The sequence below is a fragment of the Festucalex cinctus genome, chromosome 6, assembly GCF_051991245.1.
Source record: "Festucalex cinctus isolate MCC-2025b chromosome 6, RoL_Fcin_1.0, whole genome shotgun sequence".
Classification (NCBI taxonomy): domain Eukaryota; kingdom Metazoa; phylum Chordata; class Actinopteri; order Syngnathiformes; family Syngnathidae; genus Festucalex; species Festucalex cinctus.
In genome coordinates, this window is record NC_135416.1 from 10,422,696 (window position 1) to 10,442,117 (window position 19,422).

The following is a 19,422-nucleotide window of genomic DNA, read 5'->3' on the forward strand; positions in this document are numbered from 1 at the left end:
AATTTCTGCAACTGTCACATACAGTATTTGGCATCATTACAAAGTTAGGGTCATCAATCACTGAGAATAGCACACATGGAATTGTTTTGATTTTTCATCACAATGATATTTTTTATTTAGTTTTGACTTTAGTTTTTTAAAATTCTGTTAATTTTTTAGAGCAATTTTGTTGGTTTTTGTTTATATAATTATTCAATTCATTCAATTAATTTTAGTTAGCTTTAGAAACGGATCATTTTGTTTCAGTTATTTTTTAAGTACTCCTGTTTTTATTTTATTTTGGAAACGTTTTTTTTTATGTTCTTAATTTTCACTAATAACATTACCATGCACATGAGTTTTCTAGACAACGCTCAGCCAAAAGGTCAAGAATTTAATTAACCACAAGAAGCCCTCAATAGCACCATATCTCTCCTCTTTAGTCCATTTTTAGATTTTATGGGCAGATGATGAGGGTATTTTCCGTCTCTGTGGCCCCGCTTGATGACTCCCAAGCTCACAAGTCATGAGAGCCAATTACTCATTTTGAGAGCTCTTCTAGGTCAACGTGTTTTTAGAAAAGCAGGCCAAGGGGGGTGGAAAGGGGAAAGGGGGCTCCCATCTAAAAATAAATAAATAAATAAATAAATAAATAAAAATAAAAATAAAAAAAACAACAACAACAAAATTATAAAGCAGTCAATGTAAGGGGCTGCGATTGGTTGGCAACCAGTCCAGGGTGTACCCTGCCTACTGCCCAAAGCTAGCTGAGATAGGCTCCAGCACCCCCCGCGACCCTTGTGCAATAAGCCGTCAAGAAAATGGATGGATGGATGGATGGATGGATGGATGGATGGATGGATGGATGGATGGACCAAGTAAGTTATTCTTCAGTTCTTCTATTCATTGACATTGTCAGATCAATATCCATTCATTTAAGAATATGTTTATTATTGCAGTTGCATATAATACTTTGTGCCCTCTTATAGCTAAATTGTCATTACTAGACACGCAGTATAGGAACAATACAGTTCTTCTGTTAGCTGTATCTAATGTCGTGGTTAGTAGGTCAAATCATGCAAAACACATTTTGAGCGTTATCAAGAACATAGTATTTATTGTGCTTCGGCCAAATTGTGAGGTTAATGAGGAGTAACTTTACTGGAAATGACACAAATGTGCTTTTTAAGATTTTGGCAATTGGCTGCCGCTTTGACAAAAAGGCTCTTGATATGGGAACATCCACACTTATTTTTCACAAATTATTTGACCCACTTTAATTTTTCAGTCATGCTCATATGACAGTACCGCATGGACTCTTATAATATTATTTGGATTTTAAAAAATGGATGAAAACAAGTTGCACAACTTTTTTAGGCCCACTTTTTTGTAACCAACAACGCCTATTCTCAATTAAAATACTATATTTAAGATAATACAGACTGAAAGTAATTTCATAAAACATTTCAGTCATAGGCAGTCTTGCTTTCTCAACATTCATCTCATAATCTATGATCTACAAGGAAATAAAAATTTGTGATCATCTACATTATGACTGACTGACAGAGGGTAAGTTGTTCACAATATTTAGTTAGATAATATTTATTTGTGGTGAAAAAAAATCTTCAGCAGGTCAAAAAAAATCCAACACATAAATAAAAAAAAAATTAAAAAAAGACTTAAAAAAAATATATATAAGGAAAGCCAAACAACGCATTCAAATGTATGACATGCAGGTTGGTACAAATGATATTAAAAAGGACTGCTGACGTTACCAAGTTCCAGATCCAAACATAATCACTGGTCCCGATCAATGTCGGCCGAGGGGGGTGTCAAGGCTGAGGGTTGCAACAGGGTTAGGAGTGCTGCGTCAGTGTTTGACCTCTCCACTGAGGTGGCGCTAGATGGTCTCCTCTTAAGATCACTCTTCGGTCACATATTAGACGACAGCCTTCTTTGGGAGTCTATATGACTTATTTGTAGTGGTATATTTTTTTTAGTTGGGAGTGAGTAATTTGATGGTCTGGAAAACCATGTAATATGACCAACAGTCATGGGAAAGTTATTAAGAAGATTATTCTTGTGTGGATGTGGTAACATAAAAAGTTCAGTACTGTTCGACAAACTTTTAAGTCGAAGTCCTTTCCGAGCTAAGTGCTACATATAAACGCTCTAGCAACTAAGCAACACATTGCATAACAACAAACATGAGGTAAAAAAAAATAAATAAATAAAAATAGTTGTCTGTTAATTGTTATTGCCAACATGTTTAATTATAGCCCTTTGCCTCAGGGGCTTTAGAGCTTTGCATAAAAAAAGGTTGTGCTGCACGCACACACAGTATTATTAGCTCTACAGAGACGCCCCCCTGTGGTTGAAATCCCAAAGGAAAAGCAGACTCAACACTTTGAGCACTTTGACTTGGTGGTACAGGTACAGATATCGTTTTCATCATTTAAAAGTCCTGTCATTTCGCACTATATCTCTCCCAGATTGTATTTTTATAATTTTGGCGGGTCGTGTTGGCCAAGGCTATCCTTATCCTACCAAAACACTGTTTTAGCATTAGCAAAGAATTTGGACCACTTCAAATTAGAAACACAACAAACAACACTAAGAAATATTATTGTGTATTTAATATAATGGCAGGTAAGTGCTATTTATAGTATAGATTATGTAGTACATGCCATTTATAACATCACTGCTGGCTACATTGCTTAGTTTACTTTTGTAGTTACTGGGCAGTCATTACACAGTCTCAAATAATAGGCCTTCCCAAATTTATACCGTTTGTTCTCGTCTGCTGTGTTCCGAGGATCAGATGGTGCCGTTGTCTTTTATTTCACTTCCATGCTGATTCACTGTCATGGCAACCATCTGTGTAGCAACCTCGCCTTCTCCATAAGACAGCTGTCCACGTTCTAAAGATGATGGTATCGGATACAAACCAGTCACCATGGGGGCCCATGTGAGGACCAATCAAACGATAGTTTGAAAGAACTCAAGCTAGGGAACAATGCATCAAAGTATCAGAACTTCTATTCTGTTTGAACTTGAAGGCTGAACCTGGTTTGGAGAGGAAGCAAGGCTTCGAAGAAGGTAAAGAAGATAATGTGTACTTAGTTTGAGGTCTTTTCGTGTGATCCTCAGCGTAATAATTCATGTGGATTACTATATTGTATAATGCTGGTAAATGCAACTGAAGATACCAAACATATGACCCCTAACATCTGATTGGACACTTAGTAGCGATACATTGGCTTTGATGTCATTCTATTTGCATCCTTTAATATTGTATAGCCTGCCTGATCAACAATAGTTGAGAATTAATTCAAATGTTTCAATAAAAGTTGTTATTCTCATTATGCGAAGAGTCTCCTGGGAAATAAGAATGTCCCAACATGAACTGAAAGCTCGTCAATCACATTTTAATAACGACTCAATGGCAGATGCCGGAGGATCGCGGGCGACATGTCGCTACCGTCTGAGGACTGCTATTGCCGGCGTTTCCAGCCCAACACCTTTGACCCGTCTCGTTGCAGCGCCTGCCTGCGGCCCGATCATATGCACCTCGACACTGCACCAGTCGAGGCTTCACAAGAGTGGGTGTGTACATGACACGTTTCATAGAAATATCGACTGTACTGCAAGAAGTGGCAGACTGCCAAACATGATCTGCTCTCTTAACTTCACTCTCAGCAAGAATCCATTTGATCTCGAGAGTTGTGTGATGCCCCCTCAAACGTTTGATGAGAATGTCGTCACGTTTGCAGTTTGCGTGGTTTAATTTTGGGGATAAGAAACGGGCAAAAACTTTTGTTGTGCTCTGAATGGGCTTGACAGCGTTAATGGTATTTAGTGTTGACTGACACGTTCAATGAAGTTTAAAATTAACTCATTCACTCCCAGCCATTTTCACTTCACTCCCAGCTGTATTACTGGATTTTGACTGATTTAGCAAGGCCCACAGAATCTTGTGTTCTATTGCTATAAAAAGATGGAACCTACCAAAAAGAAAGATTAGAGTCTCTTCTTTCATCAGGAAAAAAAAGTATATTTGTATCTCTTTCTGTTTTGAAGCAATTAGCATTAGAATATAGCTAAGTTTCTGCATTATTCACAAACCTGTTGAATATAGTGGGGAAAAGAGCTCGTTGCAAGATGTCCCTAGTTGATACTCTGCTGCCACCTGCTGGCCGTTTTTTGTAATAACTATCATTGCTTTAAGTGACCTCTTCAGGTCAGAGACTGCATCAAAGCCTTCTGTATGCTCCAGCATAAAAATAAATAAATAAATAAATAAATAAATAAATAAATAAATAACCAAAATGTATCAATATGTTTTTGGGACCATGGCAATATTTAAAATAGAATATGTTTATACATGTTTGTCCTTGTCCTTGTATTTTGCAGAAATGTTTAACTACTTGTCGTACTGACATTTTTTGTGCAGTGGAACCTCGATCATTTTTTTTTTTGTATGTCACAGTTTGTGTAAGATTCGGTTGTCAATGACTTTTTTTTTTTCTTTTTTGCCCAATTTTTTTTTTTTTTTTTGCTCAGTTTCCGTCTGTTATTAAAAAAAAAAATGTCCATACCAATCTCTTCCACCTGCCCGCGTTCCTCTCAGACGCTCATTTCCTGAAATCGAGCATCCTTTGTTGTGTTGGCAGTGCCAGAACACATTGCTGCCAATACAACAAGGAACTTCATCAGGGGGCAAAGCCAAATGTCTTCGACTGAGCAAGTCAATTACTGGACATTAACACAACAGAGCATACGTTTTACCTCTTGATAGAGGAAACCTCCAGAAGCAAACAAAAACTGAAAGAGGCTATACAGCAAACACCTGGAAAAACATTTCAATCGAAGAATGCATCAGTCTGGTGAAGTCAATGGGTTGCAGTACAGACCAGAAATGCAGGCTGATATGTATATATATATATATATATATATATTATATCAAACTCTACTGACACACATTTTGAACTGGTCTGATTGAGGTCATGATATCAACAAAGAGAAACAAGACGGTGCCGCTTCAATTTGTATGATTAATTAATAATAGTTCATCGGCAGCACAGGGAATCTGCTGTAATGCGAGACCGCCATATGACACATGTAAACACTTAAGAGTACACTAGAACTACCATTGAGTTGTGACTAAAAAGTTATTTCATCAAAGTAGGAAAAGGGCAGGTTGACCTTAAAAATCTGGAGAGGATTTAGGATTAGATCCAAATTAAATTCACTTTTGAAGTTCACTAATGACTGCTGAGGCAAAAAAAAAAAAAAAAAAAAAAAAGGGATCAGGATAAGGCCACGAAAGGAGTCATGTGGGCGGTTCTTGTAATGCAAAAGAGAAATGAAATAATGATGAGGGTGAGCAGGGACTAGCTTGTGTTACGTCCAGCGTGCAGTCGACGTGTTAGCTTTGCTACACGAATGAAAAGGGTAATAATAGTTGGTGGAAGCTGATTTGGATGAAAGATAGCGGTGACAGTAAGTAGCCTACAACTTGTCATATTCTATTGTACAAATATTATTTTAATGTGTTGTCGTAAAGCTGCTCTTCATTAAATATTACTCTTTCTCTGTTGTGTCACATTGCTGTGCTAGTGGCTAAAGATGCGAGCTAAATTGCTATAAGAACACTAATTAGGTAACTGCTTTTTGATAAAAGAATGGCCAATTTAGGTCATAACAAATGAAGCAAATTAGCCATTTCTTTCTACAATCAAAACTTTAAATTTGATCATTTTCCCATATTGATGATTAGGTTGACTGCTTGTATCCTGTTTTTTCCCTCATTTTTCAGGAGTTGGGCGATGATGAGCAAGTCTTGTCTGAGGTGAATTCAAGTGCAAGCAGTGATGACATCAGAGATGCTTGGACCTACGAGTGGAGTCTTGTCCGCAGTTTGAGTCCTGAGTGCGAACTTGATATCTGTGACACTGACACACAATCTAGGTGACACGTTATATATGTCCTTTAGCTTGTTTTCTTACTTCCGCAGCAGCAAACAGCAGATGTGAAGAGAAGGTGCCGTACTTTTTCTCAGTGGTAAAGCATTCTAACGCACATTTTGTTTGCTTTTATTTGGTTGCTTAGTTACATTACTGGTGGCTAGCACAAATTTTGCGCAACCATTGTTTCAAGTACTGCTCTTCAGGGCCCATGTTGCGACCTTTATATTGATTATAATGCCAAGTTTTGATTGAGAGGGATTCATTTAGCAATCAGGTAACTTGCTTTGTTGATGTTAATTTCCTTCTCCCGCATTTTCCAGGTCTACAAATAATTCAGGCAGTCCGCAGAGGAGCAGCTCCCCGAGTTCAGAAAGGAATTGTGTTGCCCTCGGAGATATGACCCGGATGGACCCTTCTCCTCTTCGCAGTACTGGGAGTCCCTGGATGGATGAGAGGAGAGGCAGGGACAGATCCCGCAGAACGTCAGGTCACTCTGCACACTCAGGATCTTTTACAGTCATAGTACACACTTGATTAGGCGGAATTATGATAAAGTTGATATGTTAGAGGGCTATTAATTCTCAGAGCCCAGCACGAAAATATCTTTTCCCATTTGGGCAAGTGGTTCGCAAAATGGATGGATGGATGGATGGATGGATGGATGGATGGATGGATGGATGGATGGATGGATGGATGGAATATACTACAAAACGTATATGTACTTTACAGGCCAATTTGCAGCAGCTTGCCTCATTCTGAGTCCTCCGATTGAAATCTCACATTTGTTTGAATTTCAGAGTCCAGAGGAGTCAGGGAACAAGAGAGTGGCTACTTCTCTCCAGACCGAAGAACCGATGGTGAAGATCCGACGGAGGATGCTAACAAAAGGTCTTATCGTTACTACGAGAGGGGTCACCCACTCCCCAACAACTACGTTCCTGAGCCCAAAGCCTCTGTACCATATAGGAACGTCAATCTCGGTATTCCCTCCCAGAGGAGAAACCCTGAAACTTACATGTTGGATACTTGGAGGAGTGAATCACCTCAGAGGTACTCGTACCACTCCAATTTTAGAAGAGGGACTGAGTCATTGAGGAACTCTCCAACACGCCATAGCTCAGTGAGCCCAGACAGACTCAAGAGGTCAGACAACCGAATGCGCTCTCTCTCCAGAAGTGAGACTCGATCTCATGGTTCTTCTCACCTTCCCTCACATGCACCCTCTCAGCATACATCCAGCAGGTCCAGTCCATCACGTAGACAGGGATCCTATGCCTCTCGAACGGTGTCACCATCTAGACTGGCATATTCTCACAAGCACACAGACTCGTCTTCACAAAATGGAGGCTATGAAGCGCAGGGAGGATGTAGCCGAGATTCTAAAAGCCCATCACAAGCTTCCAACAAGCATAGTTTAGACTCTGAGAGGCTCTACAGGAATCTGGAGTCTATCTCCCGCCGTGCCTCCTCCTCAACGTTTCAACAGAATACAATCGAGGGCTCCCAAAGATCTCCTCGCACCAGGGAAGTGTCTCCATCCAGAAACGGCTCACAGAGACAGCCGTCCTCCAGAGACAGCAAACCGAGCGCCTCCCCTGGCTCCTGGCAGGAATCCTCGCAGTCTGTCCTCAGCATTCCCATCTCTTGTGGTTTGTCTGCTTCGAGACATGGCGCGGATCACCAGGAGACTGTTGCATCACCGCCACTTATTGCAAACACAGAAACTGACAAGTTCACTGAGGGGAATAGCAAGATCAGGGGTGACAGAAGCAGGAGTAGCGTGAGGAGAGGTATGGAGGCTTTGCTCCTCTCTGAACCCAAGGGGGCTGCACAAGAGCTGGAGGAGGTACATCATATACGTTTTACAGAGTTCACACCGCTAATGTTATTGTCGTTGTTGTTTGCAATGTTTTAGGTGCACACAATAAAGAAGATTTTTAAATGAATAACTGGTATACTATCACTACGAAGACAGAAATAGTGATACAACTCTTAATTTTGGTTCTCATTCGACTGTGCAGGAATACCTTACATTTTGGCCAGTTAGCTTACAAAGCTATCTTAAAGTTAGCTTACAAAGCTAACGTGACAAAAGTGGTCAACACGTGTAGTTCGCCCAAAACGGTGTGCAAACTTTTCCTCAAACGACAGACAAAACATGGTGCTCAAACCATTATCATGCGTCATGCCACGAAAGATGGCAGGAGCTGCTCATACTTAAAGTAAATTTTCATTCTTTTTAAACTCTTTTAGGTGGGGATGACAATGGAAGACTATATAGTATTGGCTGACATTCCAACAATCCAGGTGGAGTCAGAGGAAGACTTTCCGGACCTGAGGAGGAGGAACCAGAGTCCGAGTCCTTGTAGAGACCAACGGTTCCGGGCTCAAAGGTTGGTAGTACATCAAAGTTGTCCCATATAACATGCAATGGTCACTTGGTTGGGGGTGAAAGATAATAAGTCAAAATTTTTATCTTAACACCCCTAAAATTAAAAGTACCAATTGCCATTGTGTAGTTATGGTAATGTATTAATTTAAGGCTTACTTCAGCATGCCAAACAATTTCACCTTTGATACATACGTTATCAACATTGGCATCAATATTTAACACTGGCAAGTGGCATCCTTTTAATCTTATTTCAATGTTCCTCTTTTCTCCTTGGTTCGGTCAGTTTGCACTTTGCAGACATTGAAAACAGTAGTTGAAGTTGGATGCATTTGTCTAAACTAGCTAATAAAGTAATCTGATCACCATAAACGATGTAATGGTGCCATAACTATAGAGAAGAAGTATTAAAAACATAAGACTGTTAATAGTAGCAGTAGTAGCACATAGTACCTTGTTGATACTAATTAAGTTTGCAGAGCTCAAAATAATTAATCTTGCACAAACCATATTCTGTTACGTATAAATTTACATTATTAATTTAGATATATTTTTGAGTTATGGTACTATGGAGGACATTGGGAGCACAAAATCTAGTGAGAGTTAATACGAGTGACATTGTCACAAAGGTAATTAATTATTATAATATGCAATTGCTGTGAAGCCATCAACCGCAGGCGGAATTCTACAGTTGGAAGTTTGCATCTGATGAGAGGGGCGGAGGCCGAGAGCGAGGGAGAGACAGGAGAGAGAAGAAAGACTCAGAGAATGGGCGCTTATCACGAAGACAGTCGACAGCATCTCTCCATATACAGGTGCAATTTTGTTACTTCATTTCAATCAAAAATTCAACCTATTGTTTGACGCTCTGGGGCATTACATCACAGGGTTCAGACAAGAAAAGTGCGGAGCATGGATCTGCAAAGGTGATGGAGCGAGAACTTCCCGACTGTCCGCAGACACAGGTGAGGCAAGTGCATCTGTTTGCTCCCAAAACAGTATAAATATGTTCTATTTTAAATATTACCAGGGCCCCAAAGACGTATTTATATGTTTTTGATGCAAGAGCATGCAAAAGGCTTTGATGCAGCCTCTGAATTGAAGAGAACGGGTGAAGCAATGGTAGTTACTATAAAAACGGCCAGCAGGTGGCAGCATAGTATAAGAGATCAAGCAGGGCCATGTTGCAACAAGCTGTTTTCCCCATATTTTTAATCAGATTTGTGAATAATACTGAAACTTAGCTATATTCAAATGCTAATTACTGCAAAATGAAAGCAGATACAAACGTACTTTTCTTTCCCCTGATGAAACAAGAGACTCTAATCTTTCTCTTGGTACATTCCGTGTTTTTATAGCAATAGAACACAATATTCTGTGGGCCTTGCAAAATCAGTCAAAATTCAGTAAAACAGCCAGAAGCAGAGTGGGTTTCTTCAGTGAAAATGGCTGGGAGTCAATGAGTTAAAAGCTATTAGCTCCAGTCCATGGATGGGCAACCAATGATGAACGAGGCCACAAATTTTGGCACACCACTGTTCAGTGCAAGAACTCATTGTGTGCATGTTTACACAAAAGTTACTCAAAGATGTTGATATTATACTATTATGTTTGCCCAGCATGTCATTAAAAATCTACCAGATTAATAGGCTGGCTCACTCACCTGCGTGAAAACAGTGCAGTAAGGGTCCTAGCTTTTGCGGAACTGCTCTGTTCTTCTTTTATGCGGAAGGCCAGTCTTGGTTCATAGGCTCTCTCTAGCGATGGAGGCCATCTAGTGGGGAACACTGTTATTTCAACTTAATAGTGCTGATCTGCTCCAGTAAACATTTTTATTTTTAAGTTACCCATCCCATTTCTAGGCCATGCAAGTTGGTTTATTTCTTTATTAATAGATTGGGAGTTGTTGTAGCTTACTAATTATTAAAGCAACACAGCCATTCAATTTAAAAAGGAAAACTTGTGTTAATAAAAGCTTAATTTCATCTCCAATGTAATTCCCACTCTTGCATTGGATACCATCAACATTGTGAGTATCTTTTCGTTTGTCATTCTCTTACACCTTTGCTCATCCTTTACAGTCCATTCTGTTTTCAGATAGATGAGATCCGATCAGATATACTTTATTTGTCATTCAGAACGAAATGTCATGTCGTCTGACCGCTTTGCATGCTCTAATGTTCCAATACCATATTTCCTCAAATGGTGGTGTGTGTGTTTTTTTTGTTTTTGTTTTTTTTTTACTTCTGTTTCCTTGTTTTATCTGTCACAACTGACACAGAAACCACAAGAAAATGCTTTCTCATGCTTCCTTTTACTACTCCATTTTGCAGATGCTGCCACTTTGAAGGGGTGGATGTCTAGATTGGATGAAAACGACAAGGTAAAGATTATTTTTTTTCCTACAAATTCTTGTGAAATGTGTCTCAATGATTTTGTACAATTGCCACCAATGTACTGGATAGTGGATACAAATGTGTTGTTTTTCCACAGTGGAGGAAACACTGGTTTGTTCTGGATGATGAGTCGCTGAAATATTACAGAGACCCCGAGGCTGAGGAGGTACTTGATGAGGCCACTTATCGCTGGAGTCAGACGGAATCCTCTTATCGCCAAAATGATCCATTTTCAGGAAACCGAAAACACGACATGCTTGTTAAGCCATGAATATTGCATCATCAAAGAGAGCAAGCCATTTTCAACTCAGATTGGTCAATAGCTTGTATAAACAGACCCACATGGCACTGACCAATAGCATAGATTTGAAAGAAAAGAAAAAACATAAATTGACCATATTTGGACAAAGGAGGTTTCCGCCTGACATTGAATTCAAGTTCAATGATTTCATAAACTGCTGTTTGTTTTCTTCTTGTGCAATAGTCAGATACCGTGGACGGAGTGATTGACTTATCCACTTGTGTCGCTGTGTCGGACTGGCATGTGGAAAAAAACTACGGCCTCCAGATTCAAGTATTGTCCTTTTTTTTTTTTTCTTCTCTTGGCTAATTAACTTACACAATGTGGCAGAGTATCAGCATCGTTTATTACCCTGCTCAGTTTCACATCTATTATATGTTTGGCTGCTTCCTGTTTAACGATGTGTGTGTTTGCGTGTGCGTGCGCGTGTGTGTGTCTATGTGTGTGTTTGCTGGGTCTTTTGATCACTTCTAGACAAAGAGTGCAGTGTTCACTCTCTCTGCAGTGACCTCTAGATTGCGGCGGAACTGGGTGACGTTACTGAAGCAGGCCATCCAGAACAACACGCAGTGAGTGTGACTCCATACTGGGGACTGGCTGGAATGAAAAAGAATAGCCCGTGGAAAAAGCCTGTAAAGGCTAAAAATGCCTTTTCTGACATGACTTAGATCACATTCCAACCCGAAAATACATCATTTATCCTAAGGAGTTGCCTGAAGAACATGGTTTTCTGTTTTGCAGATACACATAAATCATGGCAAACAAGAAGAACTTATTTAAAAAGGCAAAAAAACTTCCACATTACAATAAAACCAAAATCCATCTCTCTCTCTCTCTCTCTCTCTCTCTCTCTCTCTCTCTCTCTCTCTCTCTCTATATATATATATATATATATATATATATATATATATATATATATATATATATATATATATATATATATATATATATATATATATATATATATATATATATATATATATCCATCCATCCATCCATTTTCTTGACCGCTTATTCCTCACAAGGGTCGCGGGGGCTGCTGGCGCCTATCTCAGCTGGCTCTGGGCAGTAGGCAGGGGACACCCTGGACTGGTTGCCAACCAATCGCAGGGCTATATATATATATATATATATATATATATATATATATATATATATATATATATATATATATATATATATATATATATATATATATATATATATATATACACATAACTCAGCACTTCTTAACATGGGTTTGATTGCTGCAGGGAATTTGGTGCACTCAGTCATCAACTTCTGACTGTTTGTGATGGTACGTCGCGACATTAATTTATTTAGTGATCCCTTCATGCTAACTATGAAAAAAAAGAAAGTGGTCAGACGAATATGTGCAATGTGAATTCACATGTATAATGGAACATATGGTGTTCCACAGGGTTCAATTCTGGGGCCTCTGCAGTTTTCATTGTGCCCCTGGGTTCTATCATAAGAAAACAGCGGTTGGTCTATAATTATCGTGTTGAGTTGAGTGATGGGAGTCAGCGTCCTAACTGCACGATTTGCAATGCCAAGTTGAGCACAACTAGCTTAGCTAGCTAGCTAGCAAAACTAAATAAACACTTCCTTGATACAAGAATATTCGGAATACAACACTACAACAACACAACACTTGAATTCTGAAATTCAAGGTGAAGAGAGCCAAATTTGATAAATAGTTCCGTTTGTTTACTAGTAATGCCTACAACTATGTCTTTAATTAAAAAAAAAAATATATATATATATATATATATATATATATATATATATATATATATATATATATATATAAATTCATTTCAAACCGCAACTCAATAAACATTTAGTATTAATTCCAATTCCTCGACTGTCCTTTATGTCCTATTTTTTTATCATAAAAAAATATAATAGCAAAAAGCCAAATAATTTTGTCTGACTTTGATAATATCAAACAAATTACGCATAAGGGGTTAATTGGATTATTAAGTAAAATTCTGTCTGATCTATTCCAAGAAGAAAACGAATGTTGCAAGGAGTCTGAAATTCCTGAGTTCATCAAAGAGATGCAGGCGATGTGTTTGGGTGGTCTGTCTGCGGCGAACCCTTCCATCTTTCTTCTGATGTGTAACATTAGCCCCTTTACTTTGCCTCGTTCTGTCCTCAGCCAATCAGAAATTGGCAGCGAGAAAGACTACCCCCTCTCCCGCGGCCCGTCGTCATGCCAACCGGCTGCTCGCTTCACCTGCTCCGGCTTTGAGCCCGCAGGTTCCGACAGCACCGCTGCCCACTCCCCCCGAGCCGAAGGCCTGCATCCACCGGCAGGCGTGGACGCGCATGCGGAGGTGAGCTCAGACCCTCAGAGAAAAGAAGAACAGGAGGAGGGTTGGGAACGCGATTGGGCTAAGCGGCTGGAGGAGAGGAACAGGTGGTTTGAGGACGGTGTCCCCTTCAGCGAGATGGGCAGCCAGTGGGACTGCATGCAGCTGAAGAGGGGCAGCGTTCCCGTGCCCGTCATTGACACCATGGACTCGGAGGTCAGCAGGAAGTGGATGGAATTTGAGAGGCTGTCATTTAGGGACATGAGCGCGCAGTCACTCATCGGAGTCCAGGCGTATCAAACGGTCACGCGGCAGGCCTCTGATTCCCGTGTTGACACCCAGATTCGCCAGTCAAGCACCGATAAGGACGAAGCCTTTCAAAGGAGCTCAATGGAGGCGCCTACAACTGTAAACGGGTCACACATTGTTCAAACAAACACAGCTGAATCCCTTCAAAAGGAGGTGAGGAAAGACGACATGTTTTAGACACTTTTAATAGTTCAGTATGAAACACCATTCAACTCAATGTAGTCTATATACTGTTGCTCTAGTTCGCAATAAATCCAAGCTGAATCGAGGCATTTTTAGTGTGGAGTTGGTTTACTTCCTATTAGAAGGTCAAACAGCAAGCAGTTTGATGACAGTGGCAGGAAAAACCTCCCTTCTACTAGGACGAAATCTCGAGCAGAACCAGTATGTACTCAGCACGGGGCGGCCATCTGCCTCAATTGATTGGCAGGCAAAAGTTACAGAACACAATGAACAATGCAGTCATCCATTCATGTGCTATACCACTTGTCCCCATTAGGCAATTACTACCAAAGTAAGCAATTGTATTGGCTGAATGGCTGCTAGGCTTTGGAATCCACTGCAACTTGGAATTTGGCCTTAAATTTCAAGGACACTTAGAGTAAGGAAAAATCAGAGTTCAAGAAAATGAGGCAAGGCCGAGACAAAATGTGAGAAAGTGGTTGAGCATCAACTCCAATGTGTTTCCTATGTTTGTTTGTTTGTCTGTTTTTTCTGTATGCGTATAACCTCTCTAATGTTGGTTGTTACATAATGAAGAAAATAACATCATCAAAGGTGAGGTTTGCTCCAAGTTTTATTGCTTCTTATTAATAGGGGTGTCAAAATTAGTGCGTTAATTTTGAGTTAATTTAAACTTCCTTTAATGCCACTAATTACTTGGAAAGCCTGTACTGGGGGAATTCCTGTCGCAGCGCAGCAGACACGTCCACACCAAAATTTTGCAGTAATTTAATAATAATGCACATATTTGTGAAGGCTGAGGTCAAGTTGTATTTTACAATTTTTAAAATGTGTAGAATTTCAAAACTGCGATTGGCTGGCAACCAGTCCAGGGTGTACCCCGCCTACTGCCCAAAGTCAGCTGAGATAGGCTCCAGCACGCCCCGCGACCCTTGTGAGGAATAAGTGGTCAAGAAAATGGATGGATGGATAGAATTTTACAAGTTACTTCATGTTAAAGATTAGATAGCTGTTAATATAAAAAGAAAAATACACTGAGCTGTCACCAATATATTACAAATGCAATTATGCCATCTAGTGGCAGAAAAATTACCTCAACGCAAATCAATATCACACTCGTTTTGTTTTTTTTTACAGTACAGTACATATTTTTAATTTTTAACTCAATTTTATGTATTGTGAAATTACTCTATCAATGACTAAAAACATACAACCATATTTCTATTAACATTAACATTTGTTTAACATTTTTTCCACTTTTATATTAACAAGAGTATAAAAAATATTTTGTTGTACATTTTATTGTATATTTAGAACAGGTTTAAAATTTGCGATTAATCGTGAGTTAAATATTGAAGTCGTGATTAATTACGATTAAAAATGTTAATCGCCTTACACCCCTCATAAAAGCAGATTATTTGTTTGGATAACTTATTGTTTTAATTATCTGTATAGTTTGCTATCATTTTTGTGATAGTGAGAGTTTGATCCTATTTCTGTGATTAAGGAAGATTGAAATCAAGACTCATCGAAGACCAAACATCCTTCTGGAATGCACATACAAACGGACTTCATGACCAAAAGAAGTCAAGTTGCCTTATATTAAATGTGGATGACATGACCTGGATAATTGAGAATCTCCACAGTTTCCTGGAATGTTTTGTGTTTAACTTGACCGCTGTACTCATCAGAATGAGAAATGTAGTTGCATTTCCGTTTCCATTAATCATCTCCATTATCAACTTCCAGGCCTTGTCCCTTAGGAAGCAAATGGAGAGCATTAAGAAAGAGCGCGCAGCCATGGTGATAAAAGTGGACAGCCCATGTGGACCTGGGGCCCCCTGTGGGGCCCGGCTTGAGGCCATGGAGGCAGCCCATCGGAAAGAAGTGCGGGAGGTGCAGGAGAAACACGAAAGGGAGATCGGCCAGTTGGAGGCACAAAGAGACAGGATGTTGGAGGAGGAGCGGCATGCTTCTGCAAAAGGTTGAGTTAAAAGATCATCTACTATATATTCTTTAGTGCTTAGCCCTCTCAAGACTTGCCTGCCTTGCTCAGGAGCACCTGAGAGGTATGCCGGAAGCAAGCTGGCATTTATCCGGAACCAGTTGCAATTTCCATATTTCCGATTTTTTTTTTTTTTTTTTTTTTTTTTTTACAATAGTGATCTTTGATAATGTACTTTCTTAAAAAAACAAAAACAAAAAAAAACAGAGTAGTAATATAAAATAGAATGCAAAGAATTAAACATTTTCTGTCAGGATTTAATCCTTCATGGTGCCTGCAGTGGCCACCGGGGGCAGTATAATACAGTCATATAAACACAAACAAACAAAAGTGACCGCCTGAGGGCTCCACAGCCTATTGAAATTTAAGACTTTTCTTTTTGCAAAAGCCTTTTACTAGGCTTTTTACTATTTTAATTTGTAGCACTTTGAGATTGTTGAAATATAACGTGCATTACAAATAAAATGTATTATTATTATTATTATTATTATTAACATAAATAGTATATGCGTAGGCTGTGAGTATTGTGTAGCACCTGAGAGTGTGTATAGCACTTTATCATGCTTGTGCAACTCAAAGTGCTTTTAACAGTAAAAAAGAAAAAAAAATAGTGGTGATTCTTATGGAAAAGTCTCTGTTTTATGTTTAATTTTGGGAATGTCGTGTCTTTCCCACATATGTTATTGTGATTTATATTCTGCACACTTTTTTGCTTAAAAATTCACGCCTCCCGGGGTATTTATCGTCAGATTCCATGTTACTTACAATATTTGCACAATTTTAAACGTTTAATATCAACTTTTCCCCATTCATTTTCAATGGGACAAACATTGAACTTTTTCTATGTATCACTTTCCACGCCCACTTCCATACATATCATTACCAGGTGTCTGATACTACTCGATGGCACAGTTGGTAAAGTGTATTGTCCGGTAACCAGGAGGTCATAGTTTCATAATTTATCTCTCCATTTACTTCACAAACATTCCGCATGCATTCAAATCTTAGCATTCAGCTATTAGCATTCAGCTTTCAGCATTCCCACGCAATTTCTCTCGAAATTGCACTTAGTCTAGTTTGACAGTAAACTTCAACTCAGAGTGGCATTTTATTACTTGAATTGTTTGTTATCCGTGTAGCGGCGAATGGGCAGCTCGTATCTCTAGAAAAATCATAAGACAGGTCACTCTTCTCTTAAGGCACCGTTGTACATTTTTGAAAAATAAAATCTTAGTTGATATATCAAAAATCATAGACAGGAAGTTGATCGTAAAAAAAATAACAGCTGCCATGATATCATACATCTGGTGATCGTGAGCTTGTGATATTTTAGCACGAGGCAGGAATCATTTTCTGACAGGCAAAAATTATTATTGCAGCCATGGAGGCTCTGAGAGCAACCCACAGAGAGGAGCTGGAGAAGGTCAGGCAGCTGCCTGGGAGAGATGCACACGTGGATCCATCCTTTAGAGGGCACATGTAAGAAATCACACGTTTTCACCGTGACACTGTGTCGCCACGTGTTCCAATTCTGTGTTGGTCAGGCCGCCGGTGGACGTGTGGGACAGTGAGCTGGATGTGTTATCTGAGCGTTTCTCGGAGAAGTGCCTGCAGCTGAGCCTCGCTGAGGAGAGCAGCCAAAGAAGAGAAAGTGATCTAGAATGTAAAGAGAGAGAGTTGCAACAGCTTTGGAGAGAGAACCAGGTCGATGGCCGTACCTCTAGTGCACTATAAACAATTTAAGTTAGTGTGTAGTCGCCCCATTTGACTGTACGAGATTGCTGTACCTCATCAATCAAAGCATATCATTTATTTTTTTTCAGGATCTTAAAGCCAAGCTGGCAGAGGAGATTAGGCGCATGCGTTATTTCATCACAGGACAGAGGCCAGACGTGACGTCCCTCGGCAACGTGGCAGCAGAAGTTGAGGTAGTGACAGCAGTCATTTCAACTCTTACATCAAAACTGTAGATACTGTAGATATGATCAGCTCACCTCCTCCTGGCCCAGTTCTTTTTTTTTTTTTTTTTTTTTTTTAAGTTGTACCTGAAATTGGATTTGGCAGGCGTGTGCTGAGGGATTTTGGAACCGTTTTAAAGAGACAAATTGTTAGAACAAGTTTGCTTAATGTGTTGTCTTCCATCCCAGTAATGAGTCCCTGATGCGTCATTATCAGACTCATTTCTTCATCATGTCCTTGTTAATTTCCTATGCTTGGTTTCATCAGCGGCACACACTGCCATCTACTGGTTGGCCAGTAAAGTTCCCTAGAATGGATCGTCCCATGCTAGCGATGGGAATATTGTTCTAACCAGATTCTCTTTATGCATAAAGCAGCTGTAAATCCTCACTCAAGTAAATCATATATTAGTGTTGTATAGTATTTTTTATAGTATGCCTAATAAGCATAGTTTTACTTCATCAATTTTCTTGCTAATTAGCTGGGCAAAATCATAATGAGGTAGCCTATGTAGCGTCCAATTTGACTCTTTGCTTGTTTGGATTGCTGTAAAAGATGTCAGTATATTTGTAATGTTTATACAAGTTGGTGCAAGTATTAACTAATTTGTCCTGCGGCATTAAAAAAACAAACTCATAAATCTAACGTATGATGTAGCTGTCAACGACCACAAACTCCAATGCTTATTTTTCATTCTGCTGTGCTACATCTTCAATCCCACATTCAAGCTCCTTTAACATTTCGCCTCTCAGACGCTGCTCAGAGCCAAAGAAAATGAGGTGCAGTCTCTCAAGAAGGAGGTCAGCTGTCTACAAAGTGAAGTCCAGTCTCTCACTAAAGTAAAGATATAAACGACACACCACTGAACCCAGCATTATGTACACGGGCACAATCTAATGAGATTCAATGCAAGATCTGAAATAGAAATGGTTTAAATTATAACTGCATTTTTTAATCGAAAAAGTCCTAGAGGTATGTTTATTATTGCATTTGAAGTAAATTTTCCCTACATAATGGTAACCACAGCTGCCATAATAGTTGACCTTTCACACTTTATGTTGCAATCACTGTGCACTTTGTACATTTGTTCTAATGTCCTAAATGTACTTTTTGTTATGGTTTTAATGCTATTGTATATGTAACAGGGTAACTCCATCTCCTGACCATTCAATGTGTTTGAACATAATTGGTCAATGAGGATTATTCTAAATAATATACAGTATTGATTACATCAGAAGTGAAGAACATTTTAAAAGTAGAATTAACTGTAAGTTGTGTTTTAGATGTACCTTGTGTTCTGGCTGATGGATACAAAAATACACAACATTCTATTATCCTCGAGTGGCTGATCCACTATTCAAATATGCTTTCTTTTAGGAGAAGGAGACGGCCTATGAGCGCTACAAGGAGGCTTATGTCGAGCTAAGTGACTTGAAGGGCCGAAGCGGTTTGGAGTTAGATTCTCTCAATGAACACTTGAGATTGGTCAATGCTGCACGACAGGAGAGAGCCAAGGAAGCCTGTGACCATTGAAGCTCACTAGTAGAAATCCCTTTTTAAAAGACAAATAAAACAAATTCCACACAAAACAGTGTCATACAACAAAATTTGTGT

The 19,422-nt window shown here is 39.3% G+C and overlaps 1 protein-coding gene and 1 long non-coding RNA gene across 2 annotated transcripts; both read left to right on the forward strand.

The window, feature by feature from the left end:
* Positions 1-5,376: 5,376 nt before the first annotated feature.
* On the forward strand, positions 5,377-6,815 carry LOC144020426 (uncharacterized). Its single transcript, XR_013283874.1, has 4 exons — positions 5,377-5,481; positions 5,798-5,949; positions 6,269-6,435; positions 6,746-6,815. It is a non-coding gene; the product is annotated as an uncharacterized LOC144020426 (long non-coding RNA).
* A 2,295-nt stretch (positions 6,816-9,110) lies between these two features.
* LOC144020654 (TRIO and F-actin-binding protein-like) lies at positions 9,111-19,397 on the forward strand. Its single transcript, XM_077524344.1, has 13 exons — positions 9,111-9,152; positions 9,225-9,302; positions 10,671-10,720; positions 10,831-10,899; positions 11,218-11,307; positions 11,509-11,603; positions 13,199-13,814; positions 15,594-15,828; positions 17,229-17,328; positions 17,394-17,553; positions 17,673-17,777; positions 18,561-18,647; positions 19,186-19,397. Exons 3-13 carry the CDS (start codon positions 10,694-10,696, stop codon positions 19,339-19,341), a joined length of 1,740 nt encoding a protein of 579 aa, XP_077380470.1. The 5' UTR covers positions 9,111-9,152; positions 9,225-9,302; positions 10,671-10,693; the 3' UTR covers positions 19,342-19,397.
* Positions 19,398-19,422: the final 25 nt, after the last annotated feature.

Bases quoted from the DNA above. Each gene is read 5' to 3' on its own strand.
- LOC144020654 (XM_077524344.1), top strand. From the start codon at position 10,694: ATGTCTAGATTGGATGAAAACGACAAG. The intron at 17,554-17,672 runs GTCGATGGCCGT...ATTTTTTTTCAG, and splicing joins AGCTTTGGAGAGAGAACCAG to GATCTTAAAGCCAAGCTGGC. The intron at 17,778-18,560 runs GTAGTGACAGCA...TTCGCCTCTCAG, and splicing joins ACGTGGCAGCAGAAGTTGAG to ACGCTGCTCAGAGCCAAAGA.